Source organism: Plectropomus leopardus, chromosome 15 (assembly GCF_026936395.1).
Source record: "Plectropomus leopardus strain MGB_pleo_1.0 chromosome 15, ASM2693639v1, whole genome shotgun sequence".
In the NCBI taxonomy this organism is placed as follows: domain Eukaryota; kingdom Metazoa; phylum Chordata; class Actinopteri; order Perciformes; family Serranidae; genus Plectropomus; species Plectropomus leopardus.
In genome coordinates this window covers 11,433,840-11,459,955 of record NC_142190.1, presented here as the reverse complement: position 1 = coordinate 11,459,955, position 26,116 = coordinate 11,433,840, and the positions used below count along the sequence as shown (strand labels likewise).

Here is a 26,116-nt window from a genome sequence, read left to right as displayed (position 1 = left end):
ATAACAGCACCAGGACGCCTTAAACTGAAGATTTCTGATGTTTTAAGAAAACTGTGGTTTGTGTGGAGCATGAACACACAGACCATAAATCAGATATGCTGTAACATCTGGGGAGATAACAGTGTTGAATTGCTGTGGGACATTGTTGTACCAAAGCCCTGTTAAGATTTAACGTAGAATGGTTATCCAGGAAGAAACTGCTTTTTTTCTTCCCTTGTGAGTTATTCAGAGGTGACCTGGTCAACAGGGAACTGAGCGGTATAACGGCAAATTTAGGAGAACTGGTATGTGCCCAGTCGGATTAACTGTGTGAGAAACAAACTGGACTAATTAGATAGAGGTCTCTGGAGGTCTACTGCCAAAGGTATCTGTGTTTATATGTCTAATACACAAAAAAGCACAAAAAACGGAATATAGGGTATATCCACTTCATCCTCAGTAACCTAGTACATCCACCTCATCAACTACCACCACACCACTGCCTAGCTATAAATGCTTCGGCTTGACACACTGTGACTAATGAGATCCATGCCTGAAACAAACGTGGATGTCGGAAACCCCTGCATTTCCAAACTAAATTGTTGGAATTTAGTTTGGAAATGCGAAACTCTTTCAGATTTAGAAAACTTTGTCTGTCGTGGCAGAAAATCGTCTTGGACGTGGCTCAACATGCAGTGCAAAACAAAGTGGGCAATAAACATACAGCATGTGTTCCTAAAAACAGAATAAATACATGATGCAAATAATTTAGACAGAATAAAAAGTACAACTGCTTTGTGCAAAGTGGCACAGTGTTTATGTAGATGTGCGGATCATTACCTTTTACTTAAGATATTTATGACAGTGGGAATGAAGGAATTTTTATAAGTGTTTTTCTTGGCCAAGGGGACTTCATAGCGGTGGCCTGATGGTAGTACCTGAAAACACCTATGCAGAGGGTGAGTGGGATCTTTTGTAATGTGACTGGCTTTCCTTTCAACTGCTTCGGTTTGAAGTCCTGTCCCTATAAAGCTTCACTGTGATTGACAGTTATACGCTGTAATGTAACCGCTGTTGTTTTTTACAACATCTATTGCACGTCTGTCCTGAAAGAAGGATCCTTCCTCAGCTGTTCTTCCTGAGGTTTCTACCGTTTTTGTTTTTCCCCCTGTTAAAGGTGTTTTTGGGGGGAATATTTCCGTAGCCGCCTGTGAGGGTCCAAGGACAGAGTAATGTTGCAGCTGCAAAGCCCCCAGAAGCAAACTGTGATTTTTTATGTTGGATTTTTTGAAAATAAAATTGAATAAAAACAGCAGCAGCATTTTCAAAAGTCTGATTGCAAACATGGCAATAGTTTTACATTTTAAAGGTACTAAAAAAATTGTGCTGGTAGAAATAAATGTTAGACACACACACACACACACACACACACACACACACACACCTCCAGACACCCAGACTGAGAGTTTAATCAGCTCGAGCAGGAGGGGAGCTCAGAGAGAGACTCTATGATCAAGATTTATTGTACATGAGAGATAAGACACACAGACACAAAGACACACACATACATGAGCAGACCACACACCATGTACACAGGACATAACAGTCACACACACTGACGTATAACCATGTACACACACACTCACACTCACACACATCAAAAGCCTGTGCTGGATGGGATCACTGCTGCCCTCTCCTCCCTCCTCTTGACCTTTAACCTCCATCTCTTCATTCTTCTGTCTCGCCGTCTCTTTGTGCCCGTCTATGTCTTTCATCTTTTTCACATTTGTTTTTTTCGCTGTCTGTTGCTGGCTCTCTGTTTTTTTTAATTATTAATTATTTAAATTGCTGAATTGAAAATAAAAACATTTTACAAAATCACACAAAAGTCAAAGGAGCTGCAAAAACAGGTCAAGTCTCGCAAATTTAAATGCAGATTTTGTCAGAAATTCTAGATTAGACATAGATTCTAGATTAGATTAGTTTAGCCGATGTGGGTTATAAACTGAGAATTAATATATAACGCAAATATTTTGCAATGTGTATGTACAAGTGAAAAGAAACAGCCATGTGTGTGTATTCAAACTACCTATGGGCACATTTGCCTATATGAGGACTGGAGAACCAAACCAGCCACATTTTTGCTGATGTAGATCTGTCTCACGAGATCTCAAAATCCTGGACGAACATCCATCTTCGATGTTACAACTTCAGAGTCTATGCAAGAAGTTTACTTAAACAAAATTCTTGAACGGCAGCTGAAAACCTATTCATTTAGCCTGGCTTAATATCAGTTCTCTTATTTTTACTGTTCTTAATGGTCTCTGTACTTTTTTACTTCAACTTTTATATCTTGTTTATTACCGCTTGTCTTTTGATGGTCTAATCTTGTTTTTTGTGTTGCATTTTTTAACCAGTTCCCTCCTGAGAGCCCAAACATGACAGGCTGAATGGCCTTTTTTAATGCAAAAAAGGAAAAAAAAAGCACCCAGAGCTGTTTTATTTTAAATTATACTTTATTTCATATAAAAACAAAACAATAAACAAATAAATTAGATATTTCTAAAATAATTCTCTTGAGGAAATGTTTAAGAACGCTGTGATTGTTTGTATCTGGGAGAAGAGCAGATAACTGGAATGTAAAGATGCAAATGTATCTGGACACTTTGTGTTTGTATGTAAATGTAAAAAGAGCGTCTGTCCAAAATGAGACACCAACTGTCAACAGATGATTGACAGCATGAGGAGAGAAGATACATGAATCCTTCATTGACAGAACGGGTGGCTGGTTTTCCACACAGGAAGATGATTGGATGATGCATTTAAGGCATTTTGCAATGAAACCATGCACTTTTCTTTACACTTTACAACACTTGAAAAGGGGGACCAAAGAGTAAAGGAGCAATACAAGAAAAGACGCTGGCAAATGACATGTGTTTCAGGAGACTGAGGGAGGCTGCAAGCTTTGAAAACTGCTAAATTTTGGATGAATTTGAATTAAAAAAGGCAATTTTTTTGCTACGCTTTCAACAAGAGTTGGGTCATTTCCATCCAACTGTCAATATTTATTTTTTCATGTGTCTTAATTTTTTTGTCAGTGGTCAGATTCAGGACCTAGTTGGCATTTTTTAGCCCACAGGGGAATTTTCTGCAGCTGGTCCCGAATCTGAATTAAGATTTGTAATTTAAAAGATGGTGGCTGTGGGGATAAAGATAGGGGCGTTTGGGAGAGAAGAGGACACATTAACATAATAAGAGCCTCTTCATTTGCACACAAGCCCAAGCTATCCCCACACCACCACCACCAACCCCCCCCAAAACTCCCTCTGGTCCGTAGTCACACCCATTAAGCCTGCAAAGCCTTCATTGTCCAGCCAGGCTGCGGACCTGAGGACCCCTCGCCAACAGATTGGGCTGGGTGAAGGGTTACAGCCAGACAAAGGAGGCTCCCTCCCCATTCTCCTCTATTTGAAATCAATCACACTGGCTTTCACATTCAGTACCCCCCTCTCCTTGTCAGTAGTGACAGTGGGCTTGGGCCAGCTCCCCAACAGAGTCCCCAAGGCCGAGTCATCAGTCCTCCTTTTGAGGTCGAGTCCTTGCCCTGGACGCACTGTCTCTGACAAAGCGATCATGTAGACTGGAAGAGCAAAGCTGTTGTTAGAGGAAGACCACGACTCAAAAGTTTACTAGTTGTTTGAACACGTAAACGAGTCCTGTGACCTTTGAGACTTTGTTCAAAAAGAAATGCATTACAGTGAAAACATTTTTGGTGGTTTTCGTCCAACAAGAGCTACAAGAACTGGAAGTCCTTCTGGTATTTAAACCACAAATTGTTTTCCTGGGCTGGAGGTCGAAGCAGATTTACTTAAAAATGACAAACAGAGGGTTTCATTCCAAAATTTCCAACAGTAAGGCATCTTTAAAAGTCCAGTCCATCATTTTTTGACCACACAAATTTTGAGGTTTGAGTCAGAAAATGAATATTTTGTGCGTTGATCAAACTACAGGCTTGTTTTTCAAAAATGTTTACAAAAGTAGCATCCACTGTTTAGGCATGACTTTAGGGGTGACTTATGTTTTAATTTGGGAGATCATTGGAATATTTTGGAGTGAAACTTGAACATGAAAACAGCTGCGACAGGTTTGGCACGTTGAAATGATTCAATTCCTCTCTCCTTTCGCCCTCAAATAACCTTCATTTTCGTGTCATTCAGAATAATTTATAAAAGGCAATCGTCTATCTGCTGTTGATATGTACATACAATATTTTAATATTCTAATATATTCACAGGAAATCGTAAATTCAGGCACTTTGCTGCAGCTACAGCAACTTCTTAGCACAAGAGATCCTGAGATTTAAGACCTTTTTTTTTAAATAAGCAACACAAAAGTAAAATAATCTTATATAGAGAGATTTATATTTAACAATCAGTTTCTTCTTTTTTATCATAGCAAAATAAATCTTTTTTTATGTTAAAAATGTCTTTATCACAGAGGTTTCACGCCCTGGTTTTGGGTTGTGTGAGGAGATCATTGTCCTTCGCCTCTCTGATGATGAAAGAAAGCATTTCGGGGCATTTTTGAGTACCAGGGTCTTTTTCTGTTGTGTTTAGTGCCACAGTTTTCCAACGTTTACAGCTGTTCTTGGGCACAGAGCCAGAGCTGAAAGTACCACATTTTGTTTGTCTTCTTCTGCCCACGATGAAATGTTTTTCTTCAAACCTTCACCATGTGATGAAGCCCACCGGCCTCAGTGCTCCACGTGCATCCATGTAATTCTGTGTGTGTGTAAATGCCCCTCTATATCTAAAGGCTTCGTCTGGTGCCATAATGGAGGTTCAGAGGAAAACTTCATGAGGATAACTTAACTTTGCAGCTGTGGACCTCCAATATGGCCACCAGTGGATGTGTTAGTGTTGTGTTTGTGTATGTGTGGGTGCCTTCAGTTGGAAGTCTATCGGAGCGCTGTCTTTATGTCTATCCGGGAGCGCACGTCCTGGTAGCCCAGGAGGCAGGGGTCGGTGGACAAGGCATCGTGGGTGAAAACAGAGTCGTTGTCGGATGAGCAGGAGCTGGACGTGTCTTCGCATGATGGGGAGTACTGCTCGAAGGGCGTCGAAAGGTCCAAGTACTGCGGGGAGAGAGGGAGTGCAGATGTAAGAGAAATGTTGGCGTCTCAACACGGGGAAAAAAAAAAACGAATCCACATTTAACCCCTTGAAACCTGTATCAACATCAGTTGTTGTGCTGTGTTGAGATGGGTTTATAAGCAATTTAACCCTTGAATCCCAAGCAAATTAGTTAGATTTCTTTTGAAAACATAAGGAAAAAGGCAATGAGCAACTTGGCAAGCAATGTCTTGCGAATTGTAAGAAATTAATGAAAGCTGACAAGAAAATGACATGAAAATTAGTGAAAAAAAAGTCCAGAGAAAAATGTCTATAAAACAAAGCAGCCAAACATGATTTTATTTCTGTTGTTTGGAGTTTATAAGCTCTTGATTCTCGTCTTTGTGCATTCACTTTCTTGTACTGAGGACATCTGGACGGCAGATTGCGAAAGAGAGGAACAGAATGTGTGTGCATACATGCGCGTATTCAGTTTCATTGGGAGTAGGTGCGTGAATGTGTGTTTGAAACCTACCTCGTCAGAGATGGACAGCAGCACTCTGTCCAGCTCCTCAACCAGCTGTTTGAAGGTCGGCCTCTGGGTGGGAACAGCATGCCAGCACTCACGCATCATCATATACCTACAGAAAAGACAAAAAAGCACAAAAATTATTTCTACAATCTAGAAAATCTACAGTGACAAAAATGTTTAACAATATCTGTCACTCTTTGTCTTATTGCCCAATACGTGTTTGTGTTAGACTGGACTGTGTTGTTTTATTTTGAGGACTTTGTTTTCTAGGTTTTGGGTTTTCTGTTGTGTTTTCCTTGTTTGATGTCATTCATTCATGTTGAGCCTGTTTCCTGTTTTATTTTGGAGGTTACTCCATGTTATGTCTGGTTTTACTTCCTACACTTGTGCATTTTCCCACCTTTGTGATTCTCTGCATCGCCCTGATTTGTTTCACCTGTTCACCTACCTGCTGCCACTTGTCCCTCGTTATCACCCTCCTCTACTTAGTCTTTGTGCTCCTCTTGATAGTCTGTCTGTGTCTGTGCTCCTTGCTGGATTCCCTCCCTGTGTTTCTCAGTTTATTCCCAGTTTAGTTTTAGTTTTTTTCATTTGTGCTTTGTTTTTCCTCAGTCTGCTCATTCACTTTTGTTTCCCGCCTGTTTTTCTCCTTTGGTGTTAGATTTATTTTATTTGAACTCACCTTTTGTTCCTTAAACTGAATTGCTTGGTGTTACACTTTTGGGTCCTGACATATTAAGACCAAACAGTTCTGGGAAACCTCTGCATGAACTACAGACCTTCAACATAAGACAACCTATGCATATACTTTTATGATGAGTCTTCCCTAATGGTCCTCTTGTGCAACTTTTCATTTTATTTATTCCAAAATCCAAAAACGCCATTTGTGAGCTTTGCAAAGTTTTTAATGACCTAAAAATACACCCTGTCCAAAAAAACTGTCTGTGAAATGACTGTTCTGAGGAAAATAAACCCCTCTCAATGCTGTAGTGGAGGTGAAGCTCGTACAATATTATATCAATGTTGCACTACTTTCTTTTTTTTTTTACATAAATTATCATTTAAAAAAGCTTTTGGCTAAACCTCCTACCTCTATTGGACCCCTCCCTCACTGCTTTTAGCTAAAAACTTCTGAAAAAAACCCATAAGAAACTCTTTAGTTAAAGAGGAGTTGCTGCTTACAGTTCATGTGTGCAATTGGAGGGTTTGTCCATGCGGTGTCCCTCCTTCAGCAGCTTGAAGAGCTCCTCAACGGGGATACCGGGGTACGGTGAGCCACCCAGTGTGAAGATCTCCCACATCAGAACGCCAAACGACCATCTGAGCAAAGACAAGAGAAACGAAAGCGTGTTTGTGATCTGGAGTTTTGTTTATTGCTGGATGAGAGGGTGAACAAAGATGTTAGCTGAGGTCTACGTTGACTAGTACAGAAGACTCTGTTATTAAGAACTTCATGTTTTCCTGCAGCGATTTTTCTCTATCGACTTACACGTCGCTCTGGTGTGTGTAAACTCTGTCGAACAAAGCCTCTGGTGCCATCCACTTCACCGGCAGCCGTCCCTGCAGAGCAGACATGGAGCACATTTACCACAGCGACTCAACACTTTTCATCATGAACACATTTTTCTTTCTGTCTCACTGTAATTTTTTTTCACTCCATGCATGCTTGCTCACAATCCTCCCCCTCCTCCCTCCTTGTCTCCCCTCTTTTCTAATTAAGTCCCATTAAGCCTGCTGCCAATCAGAGGAAAACATCAGACATCATCTGTCTTGAGGAGTATTAAAGCTGTGAAAGGAACCATGGGGGCACCTGGCTGAGGGGCAGACATGTTTACAAGCAGTTTTTTAATAACAACCAGCTTCCCATTTCACCTTTAACATCAAAATGTCTTAAAATGAAGATATTTAATTTTTGATCCCTCAGGGGAAATGTTCACGTCATTTGAAAGGGTCAGAGGTCAAATATTTACAAGCACAGAAACTTAAGCAGTAATTTAGCTGCACTCTCCTGACTGGAAAACAAAACTCTCCTCTGGAAAGCTACAGGAGCAGGAAACCTGAGAACACAGCGCAACAAACTGTCACTCACGTTGGTGGTTTTCTTATAGTAGTCGATCTGGTGGACTCCTCTGGCCAGGCCAAAGTCTGCGATCTTCATAACGTTGTCCTCCGTCACCAGAACGTTTCTGGCGGCCAGATCTCTGTGGATGCACTGCAGAGAGAAAAGAGAGAATTAAAGAGTGACACAAAACCCAAAAGTGAGCTTAAGCTCAACTGCTGGGTCTTTAGTTTCGAGTATTGGTATGAAGTTTAAATAATAAATAATATTTTTTAATGTGCTCAGAGATTTAATGTCTTTTTATGAGTGCTAAATTTGTGTTTTTTTCCTTTTCTTTGTATTGTTTTTAACACTGCTCTCCTGTTGGCTAAAGCTTAAATTTACAGTCAAACTTGAAATTTAGTTTTGTTAACTTAATTTTTAGAATTTGCAAGTTGAAAGATGACATTTTTAGTTTGATCAACGTCAGTTTACCAAGAACTGTGCTTTATAGAATCTGTATTCTGCTGGCTGGGCAATAAGTTTGCAACTTGTCAGATTTCACAGTGATGAACCTGAACATCGAAACTAAACTTTATTATCGAAGCTTTTACGTTCATGAAATGCTCTTTTGAATTCAGACCTGTGACGCGGCTCATTCTCGTCTGTTCCACCTCGTGGTTTTGGCGCAATCATGTAAAAACATGGAGGTAGAAATGATTCACTGCAGATTTTCTCCAAAATGAAAAGACTCAGGAGTCTAAGTCAACACAGAGCGCTTCATTTTAGTGAACGCTACAAAATGAAAATGTCTTAATATAGAAACCCCGCAGTTTGAAGAAAAAACAACCCCTTTGGGAGGGAAAAAAAAGAAAGGCGCTGTTTGCCCACATTGAATGGATGTCATTAAGTTTATTTTGGTTTTCATTCGAAATAGACGTGGGATTTGTGGGGACGTGCGAAATGAACCAGTCTCGGTTTGTGGGTCTCCCCATAATGGAGGGTTAGTTTCAGGCTCCTGCATTCTTAGGAGGCCGTAGAGCCAGAAACCTGATGCCTACACCCAGATGACGGCTCTGCTGCCTGTTTGCTAACAGATTTATGGCAGCGCTAAAAAGGACAAAGCCCTGCAACGGAGGGACAGACAGATGGATGGAGGAGAGTAAACAGGACTGAAGCTGCGGCAGCTCTCTGCTCAGGAATGCCTGTCTGAGACACCGGCTGGCAGACAAAGAGACGTGTTGATAAGAAGCGCACAGACAGAGTGCATGCTGGGAAAATGAAAGAAGTAGAAACATGGGGGGTGGGGGTGGGAAGAAAGGGACAGACAGAGGATGGCAAGAGAGACAGGGGAGAGGAAAGAGAGAAAGGGGAAGGCTGGTGTTGCTGTCCATCTGAAGGCCAAGTGCTAAAAATCCAAAAACACTGAATTATATAAGAACTCAATCTTTATCATGAATAACTATCCTTCCTTCATTTGTGGCTGTATTTCTATGTTCTAAAACGTTATACTATAATACAGAAGATTGTCCATTATCCATGCAGAGTTTCCGCTTCAATCAACAAAAATTTTTTATAGTGCACAATGAAAGCTACATTACTCTACAATAAGCTTTGTGATTTTTTTCCCCTTATATCAACTCATTTAGTCTATAAAACATCTGAAAAACATCAACGAACTTCAGATCATGTCCTAATATCTTGATTTGCCAGACTAAAAGTATAAAATGTACTTTTGTAGTGACATAAAACTGAGGAATAGTCACATTTAAGATGCTGGAACCAAATTAATTTGGCACTTTTTTAAAAAAAAAAACTTGATTGCTACATAGTTGTGAATTCACACAGTGACAGTGAGCCTCTGAGTACAGACATGCAAAGGATCCCAACACAGAGGAGCAAAACACACAGCCTTTGGTGGTTTTGCCTGTTTTGTTGTTGTTTTGCATTCTTTTGTAGTCGTCATGCATCTTTTTGTCATTTTATATCTTTTTGTGGTAACTGTTAGTCTTCTTGAGGTTGTTTTTTGTCTCTTTTAGCTCATTGAGTCTCTTCCTGGACAATATGTGTAAATTTGAGTGACATTTTGCAGGTAAAGGCCAAGGAGGACTCTAGCACATTTGTTCTGTGCTTTCTAAGCCCATTCAGTAATCCATCCATACTTGCATCCATGACACGGTTGCAGAATAGATTTATAGCCACCAAAGACCTAGATACCTTCTCAGATGCTTCTTCTTCCTCTATTACAACTTATTTACACTCCTTGATAAAGTGAACATACCCTTTTAGAAGCCAGGTACTCCATCCCTCGGGCCACCTGGTAGGCACAGGACAGCAGGTCTTTGAAGGTGAGCTGCTCCTCGGGCACCTTGGTCACATCAAAGGTGTAGTCCATGCCTGGGGGTCTCCGGGCCCGCAGGTACTCCCTCAGACTGCCTTTTGAGGCGTACTCCACCAGCACATACAGAGGGCCTGAGGGGGAGCACAAACAGGATGAAGGACGGGGGTTGTTTCTATTGTTTTTCCAGCCTGGAGGCTCGGGACCACCATCGTTGAAACACTCACTGAATTAGTTGTTTGTTGAGATTTACAATGACAACAGGAAGGTCGGAGCAATCTTTTTTACCCAAACCCTCAGTTGAAGCAGGGAGGAAATACAACAACAGACAAAGGTTTCGGACACTCACCGTCCTGTGTGCAGACTCCGAGCAGGTTGATAATGTTCTTGTGTTTGTCCATCACCTTCATCAGCTCCATCTCCGAGATGAGGTCTGCCAGATCTTTGTCTGTGGCGTCATCTTTAGGAAAAATATACTTTATTTAGAAAAGACAGCCAACTTAAGCTGATTTCTAGTTGTATTTTTGTATCTGTGTTATTTCTTTTCTACCTTTGAGCATCTTAACCGCCACTGTAGAGGAAGGATCCGGAGAGTCCTTGTTGATGCCGTAGGCCTCAGCTCTGACCACCTGACCGAAGCAGCCTTCTCCTAGAGGTTTGCCCAACGTTAAACTAGAGAGCGCAAAAGCGAAAGTTAGTCAAAATAAGTATGGCCAAATGAAAACTGTACAAATCCATAATTTGAGGCTCTGGTTTCTTAAAATATAGGTTGGGTTGAGCCGAGAATGGGCTGCGGGCTCGTCTCTTTTTAGGTCCCCACATGATGCGAGAGCAACAACGTTTAAATCCGTCCCAGAGGCTAAAATAAACTTAGTGAAGAAATAGTCTCTTTGCAAGAACATTGAAGTAAAATCCATAATCACATCTCTCTCTTTGTGATTTTAAACACAGGAGTGTTTTTTCTTTACAAATGTGATTCTAAGTTGCTGATAACTTACTTCTCTCGGGGGAACTCCCAGTCTGGATCGTACGGCAATTCAAACTCCATGACTCCGGCCAGCATCGGGGAGCAGCTGGATGATAGGCGAGCCACCCTCATCAGAGACGCACTGGACTTCCCTGATGAGTTGGACTCCACTGAGTACTACAGAAAGATATACAGAAAATTCAGTTTTGAGAAACAAGAGGGTGTGCATGTGGCTGTTATGAGCACTTTGTTTTACAGATGATGCTTCGTATGAACTTCATGCAAATCTCATCCTCAAGTCATTGAATACTTTCCAGCTGTTAGAGAAGACAAAATCTAAGTTCCCATAATGTATAAGTACCTGTCTGCGAAGAGGAAACTTGGACAGCTTCTGAACAGGGAGGGCGTCAAAGGGCTCCCTCCTGGGGTGGACCTGCATTCGGCACAACACCACGATGACGATGGCCATGATCAGAGCTAGAAAACCGCAGGCGTAGATAATGATGTCGGTGTACTTTGTCTCCATGGTGTCCATAGCATCCGCTGCTTCTTCTTCTGTAGGAAAAGGAAGATTATAAAGCATTTTTACCAGTTCAAAGTTTGTCAGTACCAAGCTGTGACTCGCTCAATCTCTTGATTTAAATTTTTCATCTTGATTCAAGCATTTTTTGAAGAATTAAAAGTAAAATTAAACAAGCATTAAATCATATAGCTTTCACTTACCTGAGAGGACAGTGAGCCAGGCGGACTGGTGCGCAAATCCAATTGAATTTCCAGCTAGACAGGTGTACTCTCCTGCGTCCTCCATGGTAACTTTGGACAGATAGAGCACCTCCACCTCTGACATGTTCAGACTGCCGGTCTGCACAAGACGGATGAAAAAAAAAAAGTGAAAAACTGTATCCAACAATTATTGCAATACAACTTCTTTAAAAACTTCCGCTGGTGTCTTTTGCTGTTGTTGACTGTGAATAGCAAACTAATGCTACCTTTTTTGGCTCTTATATACAGTATCAGGAAATCAGTCTTTTGGTTATTGATCAGAACTGGAACAAACATAAGCTTGAGTTTGACCAACCTTGAGGACCCGAACGTAGGGCGTCCCATCAGAGCCATATCGGCTGCCGTTCCTTTCTATGTGTTTGAGCCACTGAATGTGAGGCTGGGCATCGCTGTAGACCTTACAGTGGAACTGGACGTCGCTGCCCACCACTGCTGTGGTGTTGGCTGGTAGACCGGCCTGCAGGATGGGCCGGTGTGGGGAACGCTCTGGATCAGAAAGAAATCAAAAGGAGAGATGAGCAAAGTGGACAAAGATGAAAGATCACATTGAGCTCCAGAAAAATCCGGTCAGAGCTTAAATGATTCCCTCTTTTCAGGGCAACAGTTCAAAGGTGAATCAGGGACATGACGAAGGAGATTTAACTGATCTGCCAAGCGTGACTCCGAAAATACCCATCTCTCCAGGAGTCTATGCAGGAAGGACAAACATAGGGGAATCTAGGAACTACAACTGAGGACATCCAGATTTTTGGTGTTTAAAAGCTGGCAAACATAACTGCTTTGTAAACAAACGTCTGAAAATGCTCAACAGTTGTCACTGTCACCTATAATGTGTTTGCATGCTGGCATACAAGAGCAGGAAATGTCATTTTGTGGATGAAATCGGTTCCATTAGTGTGGCTCTTTGTCAGCTGGTCGCCGGGCTCTCTTTGATCTGTGGTTACTCTCGCTCTCTGATCTCGTTAGTTGTCTCGTTAGTCTTCTCCCCCCGTCGACGGGGACGGAAACTGACCCCGTGGTGGATGGACAGCGAACAAATGAACAAACAAACCGCAGCCCTCCTCGATCTCCTGTCACAGGTCAGCTAGAAAACTGGTGTGGACGCCTGACCGTCCACATCCTGCCCAGGCGCCCCTGTCACCCCGGTTATCCCCTCCCTCAGACTGGAGGCTTCTATTTGAAGGCATGATGCTTTTGCACAAAGTACTGACCAATAACTGTTGCTTTTTCTGCCAGAAATACTGTCAGCCAGATCACAAATCATTTAAACCTGGGTTTAAAGAAGAATCTCTCACGCCTGTTTGGTGAATTCAATAATTCAACCCACATTCATGACATTTTTTATTTGCACAACCTTTCTCAATTGTCCTGATAGCGCTGAATCAACTGAATCTTACCCAGGACATCGAGAACGTAGCTGTGAGTGATGGAGCCATATTTGTTCTCCACCACGCAGGTGTAGTTTCCTCTGTCCGAAGGCACGACGCTCTCCATCACCAGGCTCCAGTGCTGGTGTCTCAGCTAGCCAAAGAAACACACAAAAAACATCAGCTTGGATAAACACTCACTTTATCATCCAGATAACAAGATGAAGCTAGAAATATATCGCTGAAAGCTCTGCCCAGCTTCCACCCATCTTACTTAGACTTCAGGAGATAAGAAACCATCCTCACCTTGATGCCTCCGATGCGGTGCTCTCCTCTAAATTCACGTCCATTTTTGAGCCAGCGGATGCTCGGCATGGGACTGCCCATGGCCGGGCAACGAAACTTCACCGTGTTGCCTGCTGGGACAGCATACAGCTTCTTCTCCATGCGCTGGGTGTGTGTCCAGTAGGGACCTGTATGGACAAAGACCAGCCAATTAGAGGACGCTTATAAGGCCTGAAGGTTGAGAATTCCTCAGAGAACAACAACACACCTCTGGAGAAGTAAACCTGGTCGTTTTCGATCTCAGCCGATGAGTCTTCCAAGCCATTGTCCTCATCATCGTCCCCCGACCCCAGCGAGTCTAGAAACAAATAATGAAGGGATTTTAAAAAATCACTCATCGATTATTGTTTGATCTATAAAATATGAGAGTGAAAAATGCTAAGTGCAATCCAAAAATGCTTGAGCTGACAGATTCAAATAATTTGTTTTGTTAAACCAGCAGTCAAAAGCTTGAAGATAATAGACTTATTCCCAGTTGGTCACCAGTCATTATATGTTGATACTTGGTTAATTTAGATGACGTTGACATTTTCTTGGTATGAAACCGAAATCCAATTTTATCCAAATGCCTCTTGCAAATTTATTTTGACATAGAATTACAACATTTAGTCACAAGGTATGAAAAAAAAACAGGAAGTTGTTGTTAGCCATTAAGATATTGTCATCCTGATTTTTATGTAAACCAAAATATAACTTCTATTCGACATAAGAGTCCAATGTCTTTTTGACATCATATTGAAATCTTGTGTGAGCTGGGTTATCATACAAACTTAAGAAAAACAGCATTTTTTTTCCATTTTAGAAGCTGGAACCAGTTAATATTTGAAAATTTTGCCTAAAAAAATAACTTTTAACAATCAACCATTTATTGTAATTGTTGGCAATCAATTCTCTGTTTGTAACTGACACACCACTCATTGTTGCAGCGTTGTAGAGGCATATACTGCATGTGCTTATATTAAAATATAAAGCCAACATTATTTGCTTTGTTAAAAATAAATCTTTCAGTAATAAATCAGCAGTTTTGGTTACCTGCCACAGTGATGGTGAAGTTCCTCACAGGCTCTTTGGAGCCCCTTAGAACACAAACATAAACGCCAGAGTCCTCATATGTCACGTCTGTGATCTCCATGATGGCACTGCGCATCTGGATGCGCGGCGTGGGCAGAACTCGGGCTCCTTCCTTGTACCAGTTCACTGCCATGCCTGGCCGAGTGCTTGTGTCGCAGCGCAGTTTCAGGACGTTTCCCGGCTCTAACAGGAGATGTTCTGTGGTGTCTTCACTCAGGTCCTCGAGAACATCTGTTGAAACCAAAGAACATGCGAGGTGTCATCACGCTGCGATGGAGGATGTTTTTTTTCTCTTTACTTCATTTTCTGTTTATTTTACTTTTTCACGCACACACATCACCGATCTGGCCAGTCGGCTGGTTATTTCTTTATCTCCTCTCTAAAGCAAGTAGCCGTCCTCTCAACTATGACCTTCAACACTTCACCCACATTATCTCCTCTCCCCACAAACACATAATGAAATTACCATGGAGACTAGCAGGCCTGACCGACCCAACCCTCCTGCACACACCCTCCTCCTCCCTTCATCTTTTTGTTCCCTTGTGGGTTATTGTGGGACTGAGAGTGTTCTCGCCAACACTGCAAACTCCCTCCCCCAAAAAAAGGACAAGAAAGGAGGAGGAAGAGAGACTGAAACTAATGAACATGTTGCAGCGTGACAGTGGACGGAGAGTAAATCTGAGGGGCGGTGAAGGTTCACTGGAGATCTAAGTGAGCGACGGGATGGGAGAAGTTCATTCCAGTCTGGGGAAGAGGACGAGCCCACACAGATGGTCTTCAGCAGTCTGTATCGTCTTGTCTGGGTTTTATTAACATATTTCTTACAGCAGCGTAAGCTGGACTGACCAATGCAAGTGATTGCAACTGAAACAAAGGCAAATTTCACACATTTTCAATTTTTTTTAAGGTGTGAGAAAGGGAAGTTACCTGATGGGATGTCAGCAGCCGTCAGGTCCACAGTCTGGGAAATGATGGTACCTGTTGAAGGGGAAAGTTGAAGTTAGAAAATTTCATGATACTTGGTCAGATAAGCTTGAAACATTGTTAATAAGAGTGTCTTACCCGGCAGGACCTCGAGCCACGCTGTCTGCATGGCCTGTACCGTCTGTCCTCCGTGGGTGCTCTCAGCCATGCAGATGTACTCTCCTGCATCCTCCAGAGTGATGTTGGACAGATGCAAAGTGTTCACCTTGGACCCGTTGCTCTGCAGGGCCTGCACGGAGATGCGATGGATGTGAGATAACTTTACCATCTTTTCAATATCAAACAAAGCATGACATTGTTTGTTTGTATCTGTCAGCTAGTGCTTCCTCACCGTCAGAGCCCTGAGCCGAGGCGGTCCTCCCTGGCTAGCCTCTGTCTTCAGCCACTGCACCTTGGTGGACACCGGCCGGTGGACTTTGCACACCAGCTTCGCTTGACCACCCACCACCCCTGTGGTGTTTTCTGGGTAACCTGGTAAGATCAGAGGCCTGGAGACCCGAAGTTCTAGATGACAAAAAAACAAAAGATAGAAAAGCAGTCGTGACTTTAGTTTTTTTTCTGGACGCATTTCACTTCCTTTAAAATATCTTTTTCAGGGATGACATTATGGGCATGAAGAACTTTTTCCTTTGAATGATTCTTGCAAAAGCAAAACACTGTGTTTAAAGTGGAAATAACGATGACTGCACAATGTTATGACGATAAAATGATGACATCTGCATTTGCAATACTTCCCTATAAACCTTGTTTTCGCTTTGCAATTCTGCCAGCGGGTATAATCTCCTGGGAAAATGGAGGCTTATTTCACTGCATAAAGGAAATGCATCAAATATTGCACAACCACAACAGGAAGTAGCTATCTCCAGCTATCCTCACTTACCAAAAAGTATAAATGTAAGTTTTTTGCAGTTACTATCATCATTAGCAGAAATGGCAGATGTGAAAGAACCAAAGTAACTCTTTAAACTGTGTTGCTAGGCTCTGGGGAAAAAAAACGGAAAGTTGTCTTTGTAGCTACGGCACCAACAATAATATCACTTAGTAAAGCTCTTGGGGAGAAAAGCTGAAAAACTGTCAGTTTTCCACTTTAAAATAAGCAAATTCCAGTTGTCATGTCATGGTTTTGTCACAGAATAAGAGTTGTCTTAACAAACTGCTACAAATTTCCCTGGCGTAAATGCCCCTCAAGTGACCGAGACAAAAATTATCAAAAAACATCCTCTCGGTTTTAGTTTAGGTGCAGCAACATCAAACACACCATGTTCTTGAGCAACTACTGTCACTTAAAGCCACCAGAAACGGGGGATAGACAGCCCTGGCAGCTGCTATCGTGTCACCATCAGCCACAGTGCCATCCATTCAGTGGGTCACTCGCCCATTCATGGGCTCGCCCACTCACTTGTTGGAGCATATGTGCGCCCTGGCCGAGGACCTCGCTCACTCTGCTCAGTCACTCAGAACGAGCAATTTCGCAGGGCAATTTTCTGTTTGATTGCTTCCTGTGAGCGCTTAGTGAAAAGGCAATCTGTTCGCTTGTCAGGAGTGAAGTGCTGCCCAGAGTACACGCAGAGGTAAAGCTTTCAGGAACAAATACACGGTTAAGACCTTGTAAGTGGGAAATCAGAAACGCTGATTGGTCAAAGCAGCCACAGGGAAAAGAAATTAAAAGAAACATCTTGATGGATAGTTTTAATAAACACCAAATGTGTCCTCTGAGTTCAAAATATTACAGGATCCTAACAAGCCAACGCGTCTTCATCTAATGGAGCAAACTTGAACTCAGTAAAACAGTCGGCAGTAAATCACAGAGATGAACACACACACACACTTACAGCCATGCTAATGAACTTGCAGAGACAGGGACGGTGCCCTGGATTTGAACTCGCAGCAGAGTGTGAATTGTCACCCAGAGGCGAGGGGGCAAACAAAACACAACACAACACAAACAAACCGCTCGACTGGTGTGTGAGCCAGCCATCAGCCCGCCGGCTGGGCTGGCAGAGGAGCAGAGGGGAGCCCGCTGTGGAAACCAGTTTGGGACAATGAGGAGTCTCATGCCCTGACCCGGGACCATAGCAGCAGAGCTACGGGTCTGTTTTATAACTGCATAACTGCAGAATCAGATTTATTACCAAGTAGGTTTTCACTTACAAGAAATTTGCTTTAGTCGTTTTTGGTCTTTGATGCACACAATATTAAGAGGAAATAAAAAATGAAGATAAAATGCATCAGTCAAGAACATAATTATAGAATAGAAACAATCAAAATATGTAGGAGACTTAAAAAAATATTAGAACATGCCAAATATGTCCAACAAAGCTGTTTCAGAATGAGAAAGCTGAGCAGTTTTGTGCAGAACATGCAAAAATATTAATTATAAGATGTGCAAAAGTTCACAGTACAGCATGTATATGAAATGTACAGTCCCAGTTTTGTTCCTGATGCTGGATAATTGCTGAAATTCCATCCAATCAGGTCAGTTTGCTGCTTTAATTTCAAGAAGATGGGGTAACTCTTTACTTTAACCCCCTAAATTTAGAATTTATAGGAAGTATATTAGAATTAATAAACCATTTATAACACACTGTAAATTGAATTTTAGGAGTGTTTATTGATGTTTTCAGCAACTGTTACTTCTCTTGTGCAGATAATGCATGATGGACGATGCTGATTGCTTATTTTACTCATAAATATTAACTTATTAGAAAAACCTCTCCACCCTTGTGACAAAGAGAGGTGACTGAAAGCTCTGGAAGAATTATAATAAGTGGACCTTAAGTAAATAAATTCTTGTCACACTGCTGTTTCTAAGCTCAACATCACTGACTTGTATAATAATTAATCAAAGGATTTCCTCTTCAGTGTCATTATGATTATATTTGTGTTATTCTTTGCTCACAATCATCCATTATCTGTTTATGCAGCAGTTACACATTCTCTTCTATATGAGAAGTTGTAATAAACAGAACACTCTGCATAACCAGCAGATTCACTCCTGAAAATAAATGCCAAACCACAAATTATGTACCGAGACCAAAGCAAAAGATGGCAAACACACTGTTCTACTTGATGTTGTGCATTTAAATGAATAATAGCATCACTTTGATTTGTGTTTAGAACAAAAAATGCTGCACAAATATGTTGAAGGGAAATGTTTTATAATCTCTCAAAAACACAGCAGCCAAAGATTTACATCGTTGACGATCCTTTTAAACTTTGACATCATCGGTCTGCATTCCTTGTTTTTATATTCTCTGTGTGTGAATAAAGAGCAGCCAAAATGTACAGACAAATGCTGCACTCAGACTTTTCTATAATCTGTAATGATGTGGCAGAAAACACGACTGAAATGAAGTTTTTTTCCGCGGGGGAGGAGAAAAAAAACATTGGGACAAGTCAGATGCCTGCATTTAGCACCATGTGGTTAGAAACATTAGATGTATAATTACATTTAGAAACATTACAGAAAACGCCCCATGGGCTGAGAATACTTTAAAAAGACTAATAAATGTTTTGTTGGATTAAACACATTCCTTTGCAGAAAAAGATGTCTTTCTTTCAATATTTTTTCTCCATCGTCCTAAATTTGAGCTATTTTCTAAAACTCTCTCTGCATCACATCCCTCCACTGGATCACCCTGTGTCTGAGCAGTGCATTGTGTTTGTGTTTATTGTGCCCCATTCTTTAGACTTTGGCTCCTAAAAGTGTTTTAAGCAGAAAAGTAGGAACCACTCACCCAGTTTGAACATGGACTGGAGTTCATTCTTGCGATCACAAAATCACACATTTGTTGCAGGCGAAACTGTATGAAACACCAAGATAAAAGTTGCAATTCTGCCTCCACAGCTGCAACCTGCGTGTTTTATGACCTAAAGATCTTTCTATCATCAATCCTGGTTTGACTTTTTGCTCATCCATCTTGTAAGAAAACCTGAGTTTTTTTTTCCCCTGGGCCCCTTCCAGACTCCTGCACATTGTCGTCTGAACAAGCAAGCCCCGGCTGGCCTCGCCGGGCCCTGAAGTACAAAGTGAGGCCACAGAGATGGAAAAGAGACAGCTTCTGTTCTCGACACCTTCGGGGCAACAATCCACTTTGTCTTTCATCAATCTACACACAGAAAAAAAGTCATCTAGTCCTTTAATCTGACTTAAAATCATCATCTACTTCACAGCAAAGAGAAACAACTGATTTTACTTATTGTTTTGAACAAATATACTGATTACGCCAATAGAACTGACAATGGTTGACTTATTGTATTGGCTTCTGTTTGGAAAGCATCAATGAAAGAACCTCTACACCCTTCCTCCTCCTCCTCCTCCTCCTCCTCTACAGCTGGCACACAGCCAGGCAGATTTACACTTCCGAGCCTCAGGGCCTTGGATGGATCAGGTAGCTCAGTTTACGGCAGCAAAAACACTGAGAGGTTTTTTTCTCTCCCTCACTCCATCCAAGACACGACTGCAGCCTCGCTGTCATTTTTCTTGTCACCTTGACTTCCTCTGTGCTCACTGCTGCTGAAAAAACTGACACTTTCTAAGAAGGGAGAGTGGACTGAGGCATAAAAAACACTTTTTCTGAGCAGTTAATGGTAAAGGAGGATGTTATACAATTCACAAACCTTTCAGCCACACACTAATGCAACACAAGCCCCCAAAAGATAAGGATGGAAAGAGTCTGTAAACCATCTGAAGAAGATGTTATTTCAGTTTCAGGCATCATGATCTGCAGAAAAAAAGAATTCAGGTCTTACCTTTAGTCCTTCCTTCCTCAATGGCCCTGGCCGACAGTTTGTCCACCAAACAAAGCAGGAGAATGCAGAACGTGCAGATCCTCGCCATCTTCTTGACGTTTGTCTTCTGATTGAAAAAGGTAGAAATAAACTCTGGAAGCCGTGAAGTGGCCTCACACTCCGGCCCCTGGCATTGGAAACTTCAGAAACCCACAAAGTCTCTCAATCTGAATCCTGCAGACGCAAACAAACAAAATTGGAGACAGTTATCAGTTGATCAGAGACTTAAGGAGATCTGACTGCAGAGACACAAACGTCTCAGTTCAGTTTTAAAATAGGTGGCAAAAAAAATCCACAGACAAATAGTATAGGAGCCTGTTTTGACTGCGAGCAGCTGTATTCTTTTATTCTCAGATGTCCTGCTAACTGTCCTGCTCGTCGGCCTTACATTGTCCAGGCTCTCCTGCGTCATGAATAAGGAGCAGGGCTGTTACCGCCTGTTGTTTGTCAATGGATGGCCCGGCTCAGTCTGCCCCGGGATAATGGGCCCTCGCTAGGAAAACACTTGAAACTTGCCAGGAAGCTACAGAATCTGAAGGAGCAGCAGAGATTCGACTGGCAGCTGATGAGACTTCAGGTGGAAACAAACAACAGGCAGATATATACTGAAACAGGTGACTTGTTCACTGGAGCGAGAAAGGGAGCATCATCTTCTCACTCTGACTGCACATGTGATACCTTAAATTTGAGCATTTTACATCACACCAAAACTCTAAACTTCACTTACGATCTCTACTGGGAGCAGATTTGGCAATAGGACTGGAATTTGTACCTCATACCCTAGTTTTGAGGGTACAGATGTGGATGTTTTCTGTTTAGATGTCTTCTGTCATTGTGTTTGATTGTGAATGTAGCTGCCGTATTAAGTAATTTTCATAAGAATCAATTGTATTTATCTAAAAACAGGCTTGCCACTAACAATTTCGGTCCAGAACTTGTCATAAACTGGCAAAACAAATGTCTAGTTTTGTCTCATCAGCAGTCCAAAACCCCAAAGGCACTTGCGTTGTTATTACATAAGACAAAAACCCTTGCAATTATAAAGATGGAATGATGATTGATCTTTTCGTGGCATTTTTGCCAGACTAAATGACTTAACCTCAACATATTTGAATCCTTCTCTTGTTCCATCTCTAACTTAAACATGTTTTCACCTGTTTAAACTGAAGAAAATATCTTTAACTGCTGTATGCATTGATGTTAAAGTTAATTTAAAACTTTCACTTTCTGCAAACATGTATCTCTGTTCAATGGTCCAAATACCTCAATAACTTGGATACTACTAACTACTTTTATCACTTCTGGAAATATTACTACCGAAACCTTTTTTTTAAATCATAAACTAGTTCTGCACAGAAAACTATAGCAACCTACAGAAGGAACACTAAAGGAATAATGCGCTGATTTTTCTGCTGCTAGTCGGGCCAAACTGCGCACAGGCGCCAGACCCTGGTGCGTGCGCTCCATGCAGGCCGCGCCCACACACACACACACACACCGTTTAAAGAACCAGCCTACTGAATGAAACGTATTCTTTCTCAATTAAGGGCTGGAAAAAACTTTTTTCTCCTGCTGCTGCTAATTCCGCTGGCACGCTGCCTCGCCGCTGCAGCCAAAACACTTCTACTGTATTCTACTCTTCAGCCCCCAAACACGGAAACACTGTGTAGGCTTTTATTTTTTAATGTACTGCATATTTATGTAACATAAATCACACTTAATAAACCGGTCATATGCACTATTAGACTCAAATAGCCCTTGTAGGTGAACCAAAGAGAAAAAGCTACTATATATATGTTAAAGCCTGCATTCATATTGACTCGCAGGATCACATTGTGCCGTGAATCAATTAGTCATCCTGGGATCAATAAAAGAAAAAAAAATTATTTTTTAATAAACACATTTTACTTTAAATATGCCCTAAATAGATAATTTTCTTGCAGAAGTGTCTCAATGTTGATTTGTAAACTGCATGCGTGTGAAACAGCAATTAAGTGTGTCATTTTTAATTATTTGATATGTGAGATGCTTGTGGTCTGACAGGAGTTCAAACTCCGCTCTGAGCGTCTTCTCTCCTGACAAATAGTCCGTGTGTGTGAAAGGTTCAATGTCTAATGAGTGACTTGTTTTGGATCTGTTCGCGTTGCAAAACACAAGTTTAACTTTGCCTCATATCAAAGCCTCAGAGTCTTCCCTGAAGTCCCTGTTTAAAATGACAAATCATGTATTTACAATGCAAATGAGCGATCGTAGTAGGTGGAGAAGTGGACCTTCTTGTGCCTTATTTCAAGATGTGAGTTCTTGTTTATAGAAAAGCGCAGAAAACAACTGAAAATAGAATTAAGTTGCTCTCATAACGTGACTTGAGGCTTAACGTGATTGAAAAACAGGTTTCTGGTCGTAATCTAACCAATATGCTGCCGCTGAAAATGAATGAACCACCAAATCTCCAGCTGTCCCAGTCTGTAGTCACCCACCTTTCCTCCCGGCCTGATGACTGGCACCACGGGGGAATCACTTCTTGTCCCGGTCGATACGACTGAATATTGAAATCCTCATTTGGAGCTCTGTATCCTTTCCCAAAATGTGTATCTGTGTCTTTTAGCTGCTGTGTATCCGGCTGAAAACAAAGTTATAAATCCATCAAAAAAAGCCCCCTGGAACATGAACGACAGCTGCCGGGCTCGGCTGGTGATCCCCCTCCTGGGCAAAGTCCACTGCAGCCGGCCGCTCAGAGGGCTAAATCCATGGAGAGAAAGAAAACCAAACACGGAGCGAGAAAGTGGATTTGCGAGTACAAAAAATGTCCTTTCTCGCTATAAAAAAATGTTAAAAAGGGATCCGATGATGTGCGAGAACAAGAGAGAGATTGATAGAGAGTGACAAAAACGTGCCTCGTAATTCAGAGTCCTCTCTTGGATAGCTCGTAACGTGCGTCTTTACGCACAAGCTCTCCTCTCCTGAGTGAGTTGGTCCCGATGAGTTCTGCCGCTCAAATGTGGAGCTCAGCCTCCTCAGTCCGTTTCCTTTCTACTGCAGAGAGAGACTGCGACCGTCACACACCAGCTCTCCTACAGCACTTCTGCTGCTGCTCTCCGGACGGCAGTCACAACAACAATGGTCTGAGAGCGGCCAGGGGAGCAGGAGGAGGAGGGAGAGAGAGGGGAGGGGTGCGCTTCTGTTACCCCCACACTAAAAACACCCCCCATCCCTCCAAAGAGCTGGCAAATAAAACCAAATACCCTCTGCCTCTCCCTCCTCTTCCCACAGCGTGCTCCTGAAAGTTATATTACTTTTATTTTTCTATTATTTCACGAGTAAACTACACTTGTTTAAATCATATCCCGCGTGAAAGGAGAGCGTGCCAAAATGATTCACTTAAAAAAAAAATCACGCCTCATAATTTATTGCGGGCTAATTGTCCTTTATGCAAACAGAGCATTAAGGCCTCTTTTAGAAGGCGCATTCAATTAAGTTGCTGCAGTGAGTCAATGCGGTGAACTGCCTCCATGTTTTTAATTGCATCAGTAAAAGAACAGAACCGCGTAATCCCATTAGCTGCAGCGAGAGAATCAAGATCTGCCCTGTTTTTTTTTATCAGCTTAACACTCTGAGCCTAAATGTGTCCCTGCATGTTAAAGTAAGGCCCGTGTAAATGTCTAAAATTGTGTAAATGTCTCTTTTTCATTCACAAAAAAATATGGAAAGCAAGTTATTATGGTAAATAAGAGCAATAAGTTTTAGTTGCATGACAGAGGAATCCATCTACATGAAATCAGCATACAGGGGAGATTAAAAATCACCTGATAATCACAATAAAGTGATACAAATGTGAAAATAAGATCACATGAATACCCTTTCTAACTCATAAACTTCTCATTTTCTTCCCTTCTTCAGTTTAGTCTGCTGGCCTTTTAAAAATTTGACAAAAATTAGCAAAAGATCTCTTTCTGTATTGATCCTCAACACTGTTGTGCAAGTCATTAAAAATTCAGAACAAACAAATATTTTTCCCTGTCTTTGACTTAAATTTTGAGCTTTAAATCTGTGTTCATCTGATGATTTAGTAAAAGTTAATTGTAATAGAAATACATTTTTAAAGGATGATCTTTAGTGTGAAAGAAATAAGATAAAAACAATTATCTATGATGTCTAAAGTTCAGAAAAAAAGTTTGGATTTTTGCCTCTTTTTTTAATGTTACTGTAACCTCTTCTGTACTTGATGGCATTAAAAGCAGCTTTTCAACCCAGTTCCCAGAAAAAAAGTTTGCATTAAATGTTTCTGCAAACCATGGCTGTCATATGTTGGTATGTTGTTTTGTAGTGGATACGTTGAAACTTCACGTTTCTCAACAATGCTGTGCTGAAGGTTATGCTTAGGCACAAAAATCTTACGTTATGGTTAGGAAATGATCAAGTTTTGGCTTAAAACACCCACATTTGAATTTCAGGGATCAAATGCAGCTTAGAAACATTAAGGTGTGTCTGCGAAAAACACCCAGCTCTGGTTCCAAACTGACAGAAACGTTGTGAAGGGTCACCAAAAGACAACCATTGTTGTTTTTGTTGGTTTTGAACAGAGGTCCTTATCTTAACAGGCATCTCATTTAGGTACTACGCCATCCACAATCCCCTCCACCTCCTGATGATAAAGGCAGCTCATGTACTACGCCACTTTAAAAACCTTGATATGAAGCATATGAAATGTATTCATAGTTTGCAGAAACATGCAATGCCAACATTGTCTTCTACTTACTGGGCTGGTCTTTTATAGGATTTTATGAACGCATCACTACATCACTCAGGACGTATTATTTTGGCATATTCAGAGCATAATTGTACCATATCTATACTACATGTCCAAATACCACCCATATAGACACTCTTAGTTCCAATGAAGGGTAATCTTACAGCATACAATTAAGTTTTAGATAATGTGCTTCCAACTTTTTGGCAACAGTTTGAAGAAGCCCCTGTGCACAAAGCCAGGACCATAAAAAAATGGTTCTCCAAGTTTGGTTTGGAAAAACTTGACTGGTCTGCACAGAGCATTGACTTCAACCCCATTAGACTCCAGCACACTTTGGACAAGTGTGAGTCAAGACCTCATTGCTCCTGTGGCTGAATGAGAGCAAATCCCTGCAGCCAGGTTGCACTATGTGATGAGTGTGGAAACTTTCCCAGAAGAGTGGAAGGTATTAAAGATTAACACCTTAAGCTTGATATCTCATGTGCAAGGGGTGTGAAAGGGGTGTGTGTGTGTGTGTGCAACAAGTCGATGTCTTTCTGGATTTATGTAGATGTATAGATACACTTACACCAATACAGAGAAAATATATTATTTCTAGTCAAATAATATGTTTTAACCACAGTTGGTTCGCAGTCATTCAGGTTTGCCAGTTAGCTAACTTGTGTGCCTATAAATGCCTGCAGTGGTTAAACTCAACCAGTAAATTCATTTTAGGATGATTTTTTTTTGCCTGTGCAGGACAGTTTTTATTGTGAAGAGGGACAGGAAGTGCTGGGGAGAGAGAGGGCAATCACAAGCTACAAAGGTCCTGGCCTGGATTCAGACATGGTTACGTGATACTTGCTTTAGCTGAGCCACCAGGACGCTCCGAGAAATACTCGACTAAAGCTAAAAAGCTCCACCAACTTCAAAATAAAAGTCCCAAAACAAACCAGGGAGGAAGCATACTCGGTTTAGTTTTATCTGTGGGTCAAACTCCTCAAACGGGCACAGTGTGAGTGTTTTGGATGAAATTTATGTGCTAAAATAAATTCCAGATTTGACCTTTGACTATTTGTGG

The 26,116-nt window shown here is 41.5% G+C and overlaps 1 protein-coding gene across 1 annotated transcript; it reads right to left on the bottom strand.

Moving 5' to 3' along the window:
- Positions 1 to 2,476: 2,476 nt before the first annotated feature.
- On the bottom strand, positions 2,477 to 23,404 carry fgfr4 (fibroblast growth factor receptor 4). The gene is made up of 21 exons (XM_042498815.2): positions 22,784 to 23,404; positions 20,268 to 20,480; positions 15,847 to 16,019; positions 15,594 to 15,744; positions 15,459 to 15,509; positions 14,493 to 14,762; positions 13,669 to 13,758; positions 13,422 to 13,588; positions 13,146 to 13,269; positions 12,044 to 12,234; positions 11,689 to 11,827; positions 11,327 to 11,520; positions 10,997 to 11,142; positions 10,549 to 10,670; positions 10,348 to 10,458; positions 9,942 to 10,132; positions 7,712 to 7,834; positions 7,112 to 7,182; positions 6,805 to 6,942; positions 5,626 to 5,731; positions 2,477 to 5,113 (listed from the first exon to the last, which is right to left on the bottom strand). Exons 2-21 carry the CDS (start codon positions 20,353 to 20,355, stop codon positions 4,937 to 4,939), a joined length of 2,823 nt encoding a protein of 940 aa, XP_042354749.1. The 5' UTR covers positions 20,356 to 20,480; positions 22,784 to 23,404; the 3' UTR covers positions 2,477 to 4,936.
- Between the last annotated feature and the right edge of the window lie 2,712 nt (positions 23,405 to 26,116).